Genomic DNA, 15,181 nt, shown 5'->3' on the forward strand with positions numbered 1-15,181 from the left:
CCTTCTGCTAGGGAGGCTGGATCCCATGAGTGTAAAAGCTTGAAATTGCTGTGATTTGTTGCAGAAGCAGATAGCAAAGAGTGAGGGTGTTGCCATCCTGGCAACTTTTGATTCCAGACTTGGAGAAATCAGTCAAACCCCTGGGTTTGAGGGCCAGTGCTGGCCTTGGCCAGTCTGGGCTGGGCAGACCCCCCTGTGCTGTGCCCATCAGGTGGCATTTTCTGTGCCATTCCCTCTGGAGCAGGCAGCAAAGCAAAGCCTTGGAGCAGCAGATATTTCAAACATCCAGCTCAGCCTTAGCTGGGTTTGGCAGGACACAGCTACTTACACTGAGGGAATTCTATCGCACTCCTTCCCAGCTGTAAGTATCATTTTAGTGCTGTAAAGAGAATTAGTGCTTGATACCTATTTTGCAAAACCTTCCCAGCTAAGGTTTGAAAAAGCATTCTTTGGGAGGTGTATTTGTGCTGCAAGTCAGCTTGTGAAATCCAGGCTTTGTGCAAGGTTCAGAGGAGGGGTTACGTCTCTGCTCAGCTTTTCTTCTACTTAAAAACCTAAAAAAATTAATCCAGTTTATTAGCTCTTAAGAAGAAGTGGGAATATATAGAGAGCTGTTTCAGAAAAGAGGAGAGATAGGATTCTTCTTTTGATTCTTTTTAACAAATTTAAACATGAAAACTAGGAAGTGACAAAGGGAGGGAATTAAATCCTATTGGGAAGAGACAATGATGGGAGGGTTTGGTTTGAGGTTTTTTTCAGCAATTCAGGTTGATTTTCCTTTTTTTTTCCAAGTAAGATTGCACTGAACTCGCATTTCTAGAAGATAGATTTCAGGAGTTCTGTGAAAAGAGTGATATTATTAAAATAAAAGGGTGAAGTCCAGAAAGGGTGGTGTGAGGACTGTACCTGTGGACCCTCTGAACCTGGAGACAGGAATTGGGAATCCCTGTGGTTCCTGGAGGAGCACAGGGGATGGCTGAGACCCCTGAGGAATTTGTGCTGTACCTGCTGCAGTGAAAGTCCTTGGACAGTGTTTGCAATCCTTGGGAGTTTCCACAGGGATAAACAAAGAATTTACACGGCCTGAACCACATTTAAAAGGAGTTACTTTGTCTCTGGAGAATAAATCAGCACAACTCAGAGCCTGCAAAAGGGCTGGAATGGGCTAATCCAGTCAACTTGTAAGGAAGGCTGGAAATGACCTTTTGGATGTTTTGGGGTTTGTTTGTGTGACATTACAGCTACTCCCTGTGTACTTACTTAAATATTACAACAGAAGAATGCCCAGTCTCAGCTTTTGTTCTGAAAAATGAAACTTGTAAATGCTGTTTACTATGTGAAATTTGTGGTGTTGGAACACCTCAAGCATCATTTTTGGTGACATTTGGAGTGGCAGGGAGAGAACAAGGACTGTCTGTGGAGATGTTCACATTCGGGGGGGGGCTGGAACTTCCAGCCTTTCCCGAGGCTTTGGCTGCTCATGTCCATGCTCACAGGTGTATTGTGGGGACAGGAGTGACAGGCACTGCTCAGCAGGGATGTCAGACTGCACAAGCACGAGCCAGGGCTGACACAATCTCAGGGATTAAACAAGGCTGACTGCTGTCATGGCAGCCCAGCCACAGCACCTTTCCTGCTCCTCCTTTCCAGGGATAATGCCAGCAAAGGAAGCCTTTTTCCTAAGGCTGTTCCCAGAGCAGGAATTCTCGTGGTCTAGGTAGGGTTTTCTCCATTTTCCTGCTGCCGTTTTCAGGCTGGCAGGAGCTGAGCCGTTCCTGTGGCACGGGATGCCCGGTGCTGTGCCCTGTTCCTGTTCTTCCTTCCAGCAGGGGCTGTGTTTGCTCTGGTGGATGGAAGCAGGTCCCTGGTGCCCCAGAGGAGGACATTGCCCCAAACCTCAGCCACTTGTCCCAGCTCTGCCCTGCAGGAGGTTTGAGCTGGGCACCTTCTGCTTGGAGAGCAGGATTTGCCAAGCTCTGAAGGCATCCCCACCCCACATTCCCTGAGCAGTAAGGAGTGTGCAGGGGCACAGGGGGAGGCCAGGAAAGGCAGGCTCCAAGGAGGAAGAGCAGGCAGGACTCCCCTCCTGGGTGGTTTCTGGGGAGGAGAGAGTGCAAGATCTTCCCACAAGGGCAATGTCTGAGTCAGAGGAGCAACATCTCAAATGTGGTTTGCTGCTTCTGGCTGCCTGGGATAGTCCAGGCTGGAACCACAAATTGCTTGCAGGAGATTTTTGAGTCAAACATTCAAAATATGGTTGGGTTCTTTGTCTTCTTTATTAATAGTTTCTGATTGAAACTCAAACACCTGGAGAACAGGAACTGAGTAAGTCCTACTTTGCTCCTGTGAAAAGCTCTTTAAGCTGATGACTGAAGGACAGATTCTAACTTACAGGTATTAATTCTTCTGTGTGCTTTATATACATATAGAAATACAGAGAGGGGAAAGCTTTCATGTATTTATTAAAGAGATATATCTATGTGGAGCATCCAGGTAGATCCTACCCAGTGCAAAATCTGTTTTCAGAATGTGTGTTAGCCTCCTTCTCCATGTTTATATAGGATTTTCTGCCTTGATTTAGGATTTTACTGAACAAACCAGAAGCAGTTAATGGATGCTTTTAATAAACAGCAAATTTTCCCATGATGCAGCCTCCTGTCCCTATCTGTGTGTCCTCACCCCTTGGTCAGGGCCAGGCTGTGTGTGCTCAGGGCTCAGAAAAGCTCCTCTGCTTTCAGATGCATTAAAATTCTGGTCACCATCATGACCTTTCCCCTGCCTTGTTTTTTGTTCTTCTTTTCTGCCTCTTGGCACCACTTGCCTGAAGATGACCAGGGAAATGAGACTTCCACTGACAGGTTGTGCACGAGTTTGGTGCCTCATGTGTACAGGTGTCTGGAGGTGGAATCATGGAATGTTTGAGTTGGAAAAGAGCTTCAAGCCCATCCAGTTCCAGCCCCTGCCATGGGCAGGGACACCTTCCACTAGACCAGGTTGTTCCAAGCCCCATCCTGGGATGGGGCAGCCACAGCTTCTCTGGGTAACAAGTCCTGGGTATTTTGTAAATCCACAAAACCTTTTTAAAATCTGCCCACAGGCCTTTCTGGCTTGTGTATTTCTACCCCATCCTTCCAGATGTTCCCACATGTTGAAACCTCTGTCCTAAGCTTTTCTCGGGTGTTGAGGGCTGTTTCACATCAGAAAAGAAAGCAGCAGAATTCCTGGTTTGCACCCTGCTAATCCATCACTCCAGTGCTGTGCTCCGGTGGATCTGAGGTCACACACTGTGTGCCTCCTGCTCCCAGCAGCAGTAAATAAAAGCAAAGTGACAGTGGGAATGAGAATTAATCAAGAATGCCTGAAGCTGGCAGGCAGCCTGCAGGGTGCTCTGGGCTGTGCTCAGACCTCAGGAGATCCCAAAGCCAAGGTAGAGGGGCTTTGAAACCCCTGGCTCTGTTCCAGGCTTTGGGGAAGTAAACTGCCAGCTCTAGGGGTTGAATTACATCTGAACTGCTTAATTAACATCATTACTCTGTAGCTGGCATGGTAACATAAAGGATAAATTCATTTACTAATTGGGAGAGTAGCTGTTAAGGACCAGGGTTTGACTGGCTGGTGCTCAGAGATCTCCTGCAGGACTGGGTAGGGCAGCACTTCCATCCAGCAGGATTAACACTGGGGTCTGCTGTGTCCTGCTCTGAAAGCAGATTCACCATACCCTTTGCTCAGCCTGGAGTTTTGGCCTGTGATCCTTAATTCTCACACAGAGTCATGGAGTCCTTGAGGCTGGAAAAGCCCTCCCAGACCATCAAGCCCACCCTGTGACTGATCCCCACCTTGTCACCAGCCCAGAACACTGAGTGCCACATCCAGGCCTTCCTTAGACACTCCAGGAACCTCCCTGGGCAGCCCCTTCCAGCTTTTCCAGGAAGAAATTCCTCCTGGTGTTCAAGCTGAACCTCCCCTGGCACAGCTTGGGGCTGTTTCCCCTTGTCCTGTTTGGACATGTCACCATGGCTATGCCAGTATAGGTAAAAGGGATTTTTGTCCCTCCAGGAGCAGACTGCACTGTCCCAGCTGGACCCTGGGGCTCTGGGGTTCCCTTCCCTGCTGCTGGGGCTGAAGGACAGGGCAGATTCACTGCTCAGATCCATCCACTGCTCACAAGACATGAAAAATTACTGCCACCCTTCAGCTTTGGTCTTTAATTGCTTCATTCATGGCTCTCTTCAGATTTTTTTTTTTGCTCTATTTAATTATTTAAACGTGTATTGTGACAGAAATGAGGTCAGCTCTTTGTTTTCTTAACTCTGGATGCATGAGATGCAAAACCAGGGTTGTAGCTTCGTGTGGATTTTGAATGGAGTAATTCATTTATAATAAATTTCTGACATTGCAAAAATAAAAACTGTTGTGGAGCTGTTGGTGCTAAAGCACATTTTTTCAGCAGGTGCAAATGTAGGTGTACTTCAAGCTGTCCCCTCAGCATGCCAGGGACAGAGGCTTTTGTGCTCAAATTCCAGTGGAGAAATGCTCAGGAATTTATTTGAGGGAAGGTGTTGCTGGGGAAAGAGGGTATCTGGAAATAACCTCCTCCAGACAAGAGGCTCCCAGTTCGTCAGAGCTGCATGAGGCTGAGCTGCTGGGCAGTTCTTGTCAAAGGGGATGCGAGTGATACCGAACAAGCTCAGGTGGAAACCCCCCAGCTGAAGGGGAGGGCCAGGCCCTGCTCTAGGGAGGGATGATGAGAGAGAGGGGAGATCCTTTGTCAGGATAAAGTGCAGTGTCAGTGGAAGTGCTGTTCTGGAAGGGGTTTTGTGAGCAGCAGAAGCTCTCACAATTCCATGGTCGTTTGTTAAAGTCGTGTCCTTTGCCTTCAGACAGAAAACCAGCCCAGAATTAGAGACCAGACTGTGCTCTATGCTCTGGCACTGAGGGCCACTGCAGAAAGCCATGGGGACTGGGATGGATCTTGGCAGGGCTCCTGACCCTCATGTGGTGCTTTGGAGACAAGGCTGGGCCTGGCCACAAATTGAAGGGGACACTGGGGCTGTTCTGATGAGACACCAAGTCATCCCCACAACTGAGCAGTGCAGATGCTTTGCAGAGGAGCCCTTTGCCTACAATTCACTTGTTCTACAACTTTTCCAAGAGCAAGGCTTGGTTCAAGTCCAGAATGGGAGGAGGATTGTGGGGATACTCCTTCCTGCCTTGATGTTTGTTCCTTATGGGGAGGTTTGTCATTTTCAATACCTGTTTACCTGGGGAAGGTGACAGGGCTTTTGGGACAAATCATCTAAAACTGCTTCATCCACTCCCATCCTCTGCAAGGCTGCAAAGCTGCTCTGGTCACCAGGTGATGCTGGTGTAGGAGGCTGAGGGAGCAGCAGCAGACAGCCCAGGTGAGCAGCTGGGACGCTCAGCCTCAGGGTAGGTGAAGTTCACAGACCTTGGAACAACATCTGCACTTCCAAGTAACAGATTCACTGCACATAAAATGGAGAGCAGGCAGGGCAGGAAGGGATGGTTTCAAAAAGGCTCTCTCAAGGCACAGAAACCACATCATAATAAACAGTGTGTGTGTAAAGGCAGAATCATTGACTTATGGAGTCATTTAGGATGGGAAAAACCTCCAAAATCATGGAGTTTAACCTTTACCACAGCACTGCCAAGCCACCACCAATCTCTGTCCCCAAGTGCCACATCAACACAGCTTTTTTAGCTCTTCCAGGGACTGTGACTCCACCCACCACTGCTCTGGGCAACCTCTGCCAGGTCTTGACAACCTTTTCCATTAAAAAAAATACAACTTAATGTCCAACCTAACCCTCCTTAAGGCATCTTGTCCTAAAGATACTTCAGCAGTAAATCAGAGATGCATCATTTTCGCTATTTGTAGCAAATATTTACTGGCACAGAGCCAGGTGGCAAAATACACAATCACATTTTCTGAAGTTCTCTCCTACCAGTTACACTGAGTGCACATGGGTTATTAAACTGATACTCTGAAGATAATTTGTAATTGAGCTGTCTGGGTAATAAGAGGCTGAGAGTGCTGCTGTTGCACTCAGTAAATAGAGGTGCTTTGCCTGACCCTGTGTCACATTACAAATAAGTTTTGTTTAGAGGAGTTAATCACAGAATTCTCAGGGGAAACCTGATTTGAGCTTGTTCCCTAAATTGTGGGGGCTTTCCCAGAGTTACAGAGCAGGTTTGGGCCCCAAGTTTGTAAAATGCACGGAGCAGGTGTTCGTTGTCACTCTGAATTGTGTCACTCTGAGGATGTGCCACAGGCTGGGGGATGGAGGCATCAGAAATAAACACAGACTGTATTTTCCAAGACCTTAGAGCAGGTTTGACACCAAGGGCTCAGGTTTTGACAGATCAGGATTTTCTGTTTTCTAAATGGTGCATCTTAAAGTCATCTGTGGGTTAAAAACTGTGCCTTTATTTCAAACGTTGTGGTTTAGGTTTTGAAAAGCCACCATCAGGGATATTAGATATTGAAGATGGTCTGTCTTAAATATTTCATCTCCTGGGCCTTGGCACCACTTTTCACTCTTTCTTCATAAAACTGATGGCTGCAGCTGCCAGAAAAGCAGATGATTTTCCATTTTGACTCCAGCTTTGTTCACAAAACCTCCCCATAACTGCTTCTGTTTCTTGTGCTTTCAAAATAATGTTTCACCCTTCCTTGAGGCTTGATCAGCTGCATCTCTAACACAGATTTTTTTTCCCCTGGGAATACTCATGGTTTTTATCTCTAACCTTGCCCAGAGGCATTTCTTACCCTGTTAGTGATATTTTCCAAGCACTGGTAGTGTTGCTTCGTTCTGGAGTGTCAGGGTGAAGGGGCTGGAAGGGAGCAGTGGCAGATACAGCAGGGTTTTGTTATTTCTGTGCTCCTGAGTGCCTGCTGTTTGTAAATGATATCATGGATGTCTGACCTGTGGCATAGCAGGCCTAACGGGGTCATGGGGGGTGTTCAAATAGTTCTTTGGGTTTGGACCTATAAAAAATCTCTTTTCTCACTGGCAGTTTGTGTTTACAAGAACATGGTTCTGTTCTCTGATCTCATATATATATATATATATACATACATACATACAAACATATATACAAGCCAGCTGTTTGCTGCCATGGCCTGCCTGAGAAATGAGATTTAAGGAAATTGAGATCTCTGTCTGCCAAAGCTGCTGATGCTGTAGGTGACCTCAAGCAAGGAATTCAGGAAGTTTTGGAAATAGGAAAGCAGGGGAATGGCTTCCCACTGCTGGAGGGCAGGGAGAGATGGGATATTGGGAAGGAATTCCTCCCTGTTAAGGTGGGCAAGCCCTGGCACAGGGTGCCCAGAGCAGCTGTGGCTGCCCCTGGATCCAAGGCCAGGCTGGACACTGGGGCTTGGAGCACTCTGGGACAGGGGAAGGTGTCCCTGCCCATGGCAGGGGTGGCACTGGATGGGGTTTAAGGTCCCTCCCAACCCAAGCCATCCTGGGATTCTGCAATTTTCTTTTGTTTTAACAACCTCAGGCAAGTAATTTTAAAGGTTTTTTGTTTGTTTTGCTCCAAAGGCCAGTGGTGGCTGCTGGCTTTGATGGAACCTTCCCCTGTGGTTGAGTGCAGAGCAGTTCGTGGCACATTTGGGCTATGGGGTGAGGAGGGAGTTGTGTTTAATGCCTGCAAGGTCCATACAGTCATTTGTAGCTGTACATACACCCCCTCACTGCTCTGCTACATGCAGGATGGTGGAATTTCAGCTCCCTGAGCTCTGCTCTGGCTCTGAAGGGTTTTGTTTGTGGCTCCAAGCTCTCATGTCACAACTGTAATTTTCTGAAGTGCAGAAAAGCAGCCCCCCATGCTGTGCCCACCCTCCTCTCACCCCTGACCCACTGCTCCATGGTGGAATTTTGCTGAAGAGATGATGGATATGGAAGTGTTTAAATTACAGCATGGCAGGAGAGCAGGAATGTCACTCACATGTCGAGGGCTGTAAATCCTGGGTTGAGTTCAAGGTCTGTCAGGCTGCCATTCAGAAATGGGCTGGTTCTGGGAGGAAAATGGCTCTTAGGGTTTCAGGCACTCTGTTTGTGTTGGGTTGTCTTGCTGGGCTCTTACTCCTCTGTACCTGTACAAAACCACTCATCCCCAAAGCCTGAGCCTAGCGTTTATCTACTCTGGCAAAGTTGTTCCTCTGAGGGACACAGGAACCACTGGGGCTCATGGCTGGTGTCACCTTCTCCCCCAGAGAACCACACACACCTGAGGAGTGATTTCCCAAGCAGTGAGGACAGACAGGGTGACACTGCTGTCCCTCAGACCCAGCCCTGTGTGCCCACGTGTGCTCTGGGGGCTCCTATCTGTAACTGGAATCCAGCAGCACCAGGAAATGTAACTTTCAGGGGAGAAAAGCTGCAGTGGTTTCCATTAAAATATTTTTTTTTCCTAGTGACTGTAATTAATTGATAATAAACTGATAATTAATGCTGAGAGATTAATTTATGCTGTGGAATAAGACTAATAAGGGTTCACCACATAAATATACCAAATTTTCTCCTCTGCCTTGTGCTCTGTCCATTTGTATTTTCCCTCTATCTTGTGCTTGTTCCTCCCTCGTGTCCATGAACTGTAATTCCAGGTGGAGTGCTGAAGTTTTAGTGTTTCATTCAGAAATAAAGTGCTTTTATGTTTCCTTAGTGCAAACTCCCTTTAAGTTTTAAAGATTTATAATTTCCTTCAAGTTAGAATAACACACCAGAAGTCATGGAATCACTTTGGTAAACAAATGTAAGTGTAGATAAAGCGACCTAAGGCACCAGCTAAAAACACTTCCTGGGTGAACTCCCTGGGATGGATTTTATCCATCTTGCTTTCTCTTTTGACTAAATCTCTAAACCATTTTCTGCTGTGACTTGAAACAGGAAAGGGCTGAAGGGTCAGGCTGGAATAACATACAGAGCCCGAGCCCCAGACAGCTGTAAGAGTCACCCATGGCAGAGTTAACCTGCCCTGCTGGATGCTGCTGCTTTTCCAGCCATTTAATCTGTGGTGTTTTCTTACTGAGGGGTCAAACTGAAGTGACTTTTGCCTTATACTTTCATCTCATTTTCTGTTCTTGCTCTCCATGTGGGCTGCAAGGTTCAGGAGAGCATCCATGTGTTCTCTCTGAGGAAATAAGCATTTGAACCAGAAGAGAAAGGTCTATCCCTGTCTTAAAATAAATAAATCCTAAGTGCTGTAGAGCAAACGCAGTCAGACTGAGGGACAGGAAGGTTGTGTGTGCTGGAGCTCAGTGGCAGCCAGGCCGGCTTGGAGAGGGATTGATGGACAGGATGGCATCCTGCCTGCTGACATGGAGACAGATCCAGCTGGAAACAGGAGTTTTTCTTACATAGCAAGAAGATCTATAAATCTTTAATACAAGATTCTAGTGTGTAAGTTTTGTGAATGGATGGTACCACAAATCCTGGCAGCAGCTGGACCTCACTTGCAGGCTGGGTGCCTCTGGGTGTTGCTCAGGGCAGAGCAGGGCACAGCAGGAAGAGTTTTCTGCCAGATGCTGAGTGGAAATAGTTAAATCCACATACAAATATTCCACTATGGAACTGACCCAGACTTAGGGGAGCCCCAGTTAGAAAAGAGCATGATTCTTGTCCTGATAATTGAAGAGTTTAAGGGATGATGGAGCAAAGTGGGCTTTGACTGGGGGAATGAAACTGTAGGGAATGGTTTAAAATTGCTTCCTCTCAGATTTGCAGTGGATAATGTCTGTCTGCTGGTAATGAAGCCATCACTGAGCTGCAGGAATCAGGATGGGAAGAATGGCAGTGGGAGTGACACTGCTGCTCAAGTGCCACAGGATTGAGCTGAGCTTTAGGGAGCAGGAAACCACTCCAGGCTGTGGCTGCTTATTGTCCTCCGCAGGCCATTTGTTCAGCAGAGCTAAAAATATTCCTTGTGGAGCTGGGCTCTGGGTCCCTGTCCCTCCCCATCTCCTCCTGTGCCAAGTGAAGCCCGGGAGTGTCTCTGATCTGTGATCTTGCAGTGCTGGTGCCACTGACGGAGGGTTCAGATCTCTGGCTCACTGGAAATTAAATCAGTTCAGTAGTCTCCAATCATTTCTTTAGCATGACATTTCTCCTTGCTTTGATAATCAGAAAAAGATCAGCAGCTTTGTGCAGAGGCTGAAATCTCACAAGGCATCTCATCCTACCCAGCAGAGCGAGGGAGAACAGATCAGGATGGGAAAAGAGTAGGGATGAGACCAGATTTTCCATTCTGAGAGAAATTCCAGATTCTTCATGATGTTTTTCATTGGGAATGTTTCTGTAAAAAGCAATATCAAAAAATACTTTGATTTTTTTTTCAAGAGGAACTTTGTTTTTAAGTCGCTGGTCAATTTTTCCTTTTAAAGATCCTGAAACTATTTAATGGCATTATTGAAATCTTCACTTGATATTTGATTTTTTTATTTTAAAGAATTTTGTCACAGCCAGGTTTGTAGTTGAAGGTCTGAATCTGGGAAATCACTTTGTGCTTAACTTCACCTCTCATGTCCCACTGAAGTGAATGGGATTTAAGCCTGTGCTTCTGTAAATCAGGACAATTAATAATTATGGAAATGAAAAGTATTGAATTAGAAAATGAGAGGCTGATCAAAAATTTATTTGAGCAACAGTTTATGGAAATCATTAAAAACATGAAGAAGACATTTTTGCCATATGGATGTTGAGTGCCTGAAACCCCAGAAATGATGAGCTTTGATATAAAATACAGTTAACAACACAAGACCAACTTGACAGGCACTTACTTGTGTGTCTAATATTTTATTAGCTCTAAATTTAAAAAGAATCCTTTTGCCAAACCTTTCTGGTGCTTGAGAATTTGCAGGAAAGGGGAGCAAGGTGTACAGTTTTTATATTGGTAAGTTATATTATATGGTTTCCAATTATATTGGAGACCTTTGTGGTACTTTGGATCTGGGATGAGGCTGCTGCTGTTGCTGCTGCTTTGGCTGTGGCTCTCTGGGAGTCTGGCTGGGAGAATCCAGACTGTGCTTTCCTGTGCTGGAGATCTAAGGGGAAGCATTAAATACTGTCCAGTTCCTTCCTCGATTGCTGCAGTGATTCCTTCCTGTAAAGTTAATTGCATCCCATGTAAATGTGGCTTAAAAATTCATCACTCAGGCTCCAAATCTGCAAAAACCTTGGCTTAATACAATTTGAAGTGCAGCCTAAAGCATGGGAGCTTTTTGAAATAAGTTATGCCAGGCTTCAAGTTGTAGAATATTGGTAAATTCTCCCCTTTAGGGTGTTGGAATAACATTCTGCTGGGTGGAAATGTGTGTTACTGCTCCTGAGGTGCTGCTCTGTGCCAGCACAGCCTGTGCACGGCCGCTCTGAGTGAGACAGGAATGGGCAGCCCTGTTCCCAGAAGGTGGAGGGGCAGCTGCTGAGCTCTTCTGAGAGAACTGACAGGACCTGAGGAACAGCTGGAGCTGTGCCAGGGGAGGTTTAAGTTGGATTTAGAGAAAGATTTTTCCCCCAGAGGGTGCTGGCACTGCCCAGGCTCCCCAGGGAATGGGCACGGCCCCAAGGCTGCCAGAGCTCCAGGAGCCTTTGGACAGCACTGCCAGGGATGGACAGGGTGGGATTGTTGGGGGTCTGGGCAGGGACAGGAGTGGAATGATGATCCTGGGGGGTGCAGCTCAGGATATTCTATGATTCCATGAAGTAAACTATGATCCTTTTGCACAAGAGCCTGATCTCCACAATCCTAGGCTGAGTGACCTGGGAATGGTGATGAGGTTCTGGCCTCCAGGCACCTACAGCATCCCTCTCCTGGAGCCTGGGCTGCTGGCAGGGACAGCTCAGGGATGGCTCAGGGATGAGAGTGCTCAGGGAGAGCTCAGGGACAGCTCAGGGATGGCTCAGGGATGGGACAGCTCAGGGAGAGCTCAGGGATGGCTCAGGGATGAGAGTGCTCAGGGAGAGCTCAGGGATGGCTCAGGGACAGCTCAGGGATGGCTCAGGGATGGGACAGCTCAGGGAGAGCTCAGGGATGGCTCAGGTATGGGAGAGCTCAGGGAGAGCTCAGGGATGGCTCAGGGATGGCTCAGGGATGGGAGAGCTCAGGGATGGCTCAGGGAGAGCTCAGGGATGGCTCAGGGATGGCTCAGGTATGGGAGAGCTCAGGGATGGCTCAGGGATGGCTCAGGGAGAGCTCAGGGACAGCTCAGGGATGGCTCAGGGATGGCTCAGGGATGGGAGAGCTCAGGGAGAGCTCAGGGATGGCTCAGGTATGGGAGAGCTCAGGGAGAGCTCAGGGATGGCTCAGGTATGGGAGAGCTCAGGGAGAGCTCTGCTGGTTGCTTAGCAGCTGCGAGCTGCAGTTTGGAGGTGCAGGAGCTGAGGATCCCGGTTCCCTGCCCGCGCTCCGGCTCTGCTGCCTGCCCTTGCTCCAGGAGCTTCCCGTGGAGCCAGAGACACTGCTGCTGGTGTGGGGTAAGCTGTCCCTGCTCATCCATCACCTTTTCCTGCTGCTGTCAGCCCTGTGACCGGGATGGTGTGGGATCCAGCACACCCTGGCACAGCAGGGGCTGACCCAGCTCTGCCTCCTGGCTGCTTTTAACTCTTACTGTCCTCATTCATGGCAACCAGGCTGCAAAGCTCCAGGCCAGCCTTTAAAATGAAATAGAATGGAATTAGTGACAGGTTCAGGAACGTTTGACAGATCATTCTGTTGTTTGGGTGGTCACGGAGGAATGAAATGCCCGCTTTGGTGGCAGAGGCAGATCCAGGATCACAGGGATTTCTCAGGCTGCTGTTCCCTACGTTGGTGACTGAACCTTGAAGGTCACACTGGCAGCTCAGTGAGAGAGCAAGAATCCCTTAATTGCAAAAGATGGAGAAATGGGGAATGCTGACAGCTCCCTGAACAGAATTAGCCTTGCACTCCTGGTTTTATTTTTCTCCTGTAGACAGAAGTGAAATGACATAATGTGGAAATCCCAAATAATTTATCCTGTGTAGGTGCCTCTTTGTAGGATTGTGAAATACGGTGATTTCTCATGAACTGAAAGCAGAGTCTATGGACACAGTCACAGTGTGGAGTTGTCTTAAATCATTGGGACAGAATGTAGCTGGATTGGAGGGTTTATATCTGCAATTGTCTCGCAGGCTTTGGATATTAATGTAAAACTGATGCCTAGAACTTTGCTGATAAAGAAATCAGCGTAGAGGAATTATGACTGGGAATTCAGAGTCGGCCATGCCTTTTGTATCCCGGGGAGAGGGCACCTGGCAGAGCCCTGCCAGCCAGCCACAGCAGGTCAGCATTTACAGCTCTGTCCCCTGTTGTGTCCCCCTTACCCCACGCATCCCCTGTTTTCTGCTCCACTTTCAGGCATCCCTGTGTCACTTCCAGTCCCTGGCACTGCCTCTGTGTGCCCGTGTAACCCAGAGCAATCCCATCCCTTGATTCCTTCCACATCCCTGGCAGTGTCCAAGGCCAGCCTGGACAGGGCTTGGAGCAAACTGGGACAGGGGAAGGTGTCTGTGCCCATGGCAGGGGTGGGACTGGATGGGCTTTAAGTTCCCTTCTATCCCAAACCACTCTGGGATTCTGTGATTAATGACTCTTCATAAAGTGCTTTGACCTGTAAACTGCTGCATTATTACAACATTTTTTATTGACCATAATAGGCCGTGGAGCATTTAAAAGTCATCATTAGATATTAAAAGCTTCACAAAGCAAACTGTTCTGTGCTGCCACAGTCCCTTCCTTGTCCCCTGGAGCAGTCTGTATCTTGTCTATATTTTAATTGGGGAAATGATATGCACTCAGGAATAAATCTGCAGCTAGAATTGTTCATCATGGATTGTTTTCTTAATTCAGCTGAAAGTTTGCCTGGGGCACCTGGCAGAAATTTTGCAAGCTTCAATCCTGCCTTCAGATCTCTGGGTTTATATGATTCTATCTGCTTGGAATCTAATCTCATGCTGTTTATACAATCACTTGGTGATTTACATTTGTGCAAGGACACCTTGTGTAGGAAGATGCTACAAAATCCTTGTAAGACAGGTGGAAGTTAAAGCACAGGATGTGTCTCATGCTGCTGGGCCAGATCCAAACCCATGGTTAAATAATTAAAACAGGACCACTAACGGCTGGTTTGAGCATGAATGGCTGCTGCAAATTAAAGCATGAAAATGTTACCTGCAAATTAAAGCATGAAAATGTTACCTGCAAATTAAAACATTGAAAATTTTACCTGCAAATTAAAACATGAAAATGTTACCTGCAAATTAAACCATGAAAATATTGCTAGGGCACTTTGATTGCTTTCAGATGTTTCAAGGAGAAAGTGCTGTTTGTGCTCAGATTTGCCTCTCCTGCCCCTCTGTGCTGAGGAGCTGCTGACAGTGTGGCTGTGTTTGTGTGTGCAGGGCAGGAGCTGGATTGTGAAGAGGAGCTATGAGGATTTCCGGGTGCTGGACAAACACCTCCACCTGTGCATCTACGACCGCCGCTTCTCGCAGCTGGCAGAGCTGCCCCGCTCCGATGCCCTGAAGGACAGCCCCGAGGTAAGAGGCCCCTCTGGGCACCCAGGGCACCACCCAGCCGTGGGATTTCTGCAAGGAGTGACCTCTGGGGGAGGTTTGTTCGATATCAGGGACAATTCCATCGTGGAAGGGGCTGTCAAGCATTGGAGGGGGCTGCCCAGGGCAGTGGTGGAGTCAATGTCCCTTGAAGTGTTCAGAAGTGTCTGGATGTGGCACGTGGGGACATGGTTTAGTTGGTGGACTTAGAGGTCTTTTCCAGCCTCAGCAATTCCATGTATTTCTGGTACACAGAGTATTCTCACAGAGTATTGTGTGCATATTCTAGTATTATATACTAGTATTATATTCTAGTACTATATTATAATACTAGAATATATAATTACTATATTACTATTGCTAGATTACTATAATGCTATTACTATATTACTATAATTACTAGTAATATATAATACTAGTAATACTAGTAATATACTAGTAATCAGTATACTTATTTCTAGTAGAGAGTAGTTTTAGTGCAGCCTGGGCTACATTTGAAAATTGGCTACCATGAATAAAGTCAATGGTTTCCACCCCTAATTTCAGTGATCTAAAGGGAAATGTCCTGCAAGTTCAGACAAATT

The 15,181-nt window shown here is 47.2% G+C and overlaps 1 protein-coding gene across 1 annotated transcript in view; it reads left to right on the plus strand.

Moving 5' to 3' along the window:
• Window positions 1–15,181, plus strand: part of ARHGAP32 (Rho GTPase activating protein 32) — a 239,445-nt gene that overhangs the window by 145,664 nt on the left and 78,600 nt on the right. Inside the window, exon 7 of the mRNA XM_066564578.1 lies at window positions 14,445–14,582. Within this exon, the coding sequence (XP_066420675.1) occupies window positions 14,445–14,582 (138 nt within the window). The remainder of the gene's footprint in view (window positions 1–14,444; window positions 14,583–15,181) is intronic.

The sequence above is a fragment of the Molothrus aeneus genome, chromosome 22, assembly GCF_037042795.1.
Source record: "Molothrus aeneus isolate 106 chromosome 22, BPBGC_Maene_1.0, whole genome shotgun sequence".
In the NCBI taxonomy this organism is placed as follows: Eukaryota; Metazoa; Chordata; class Aves; order Passeriformes; family Icteridae; genus Molothrus; species Molothrus aeneus.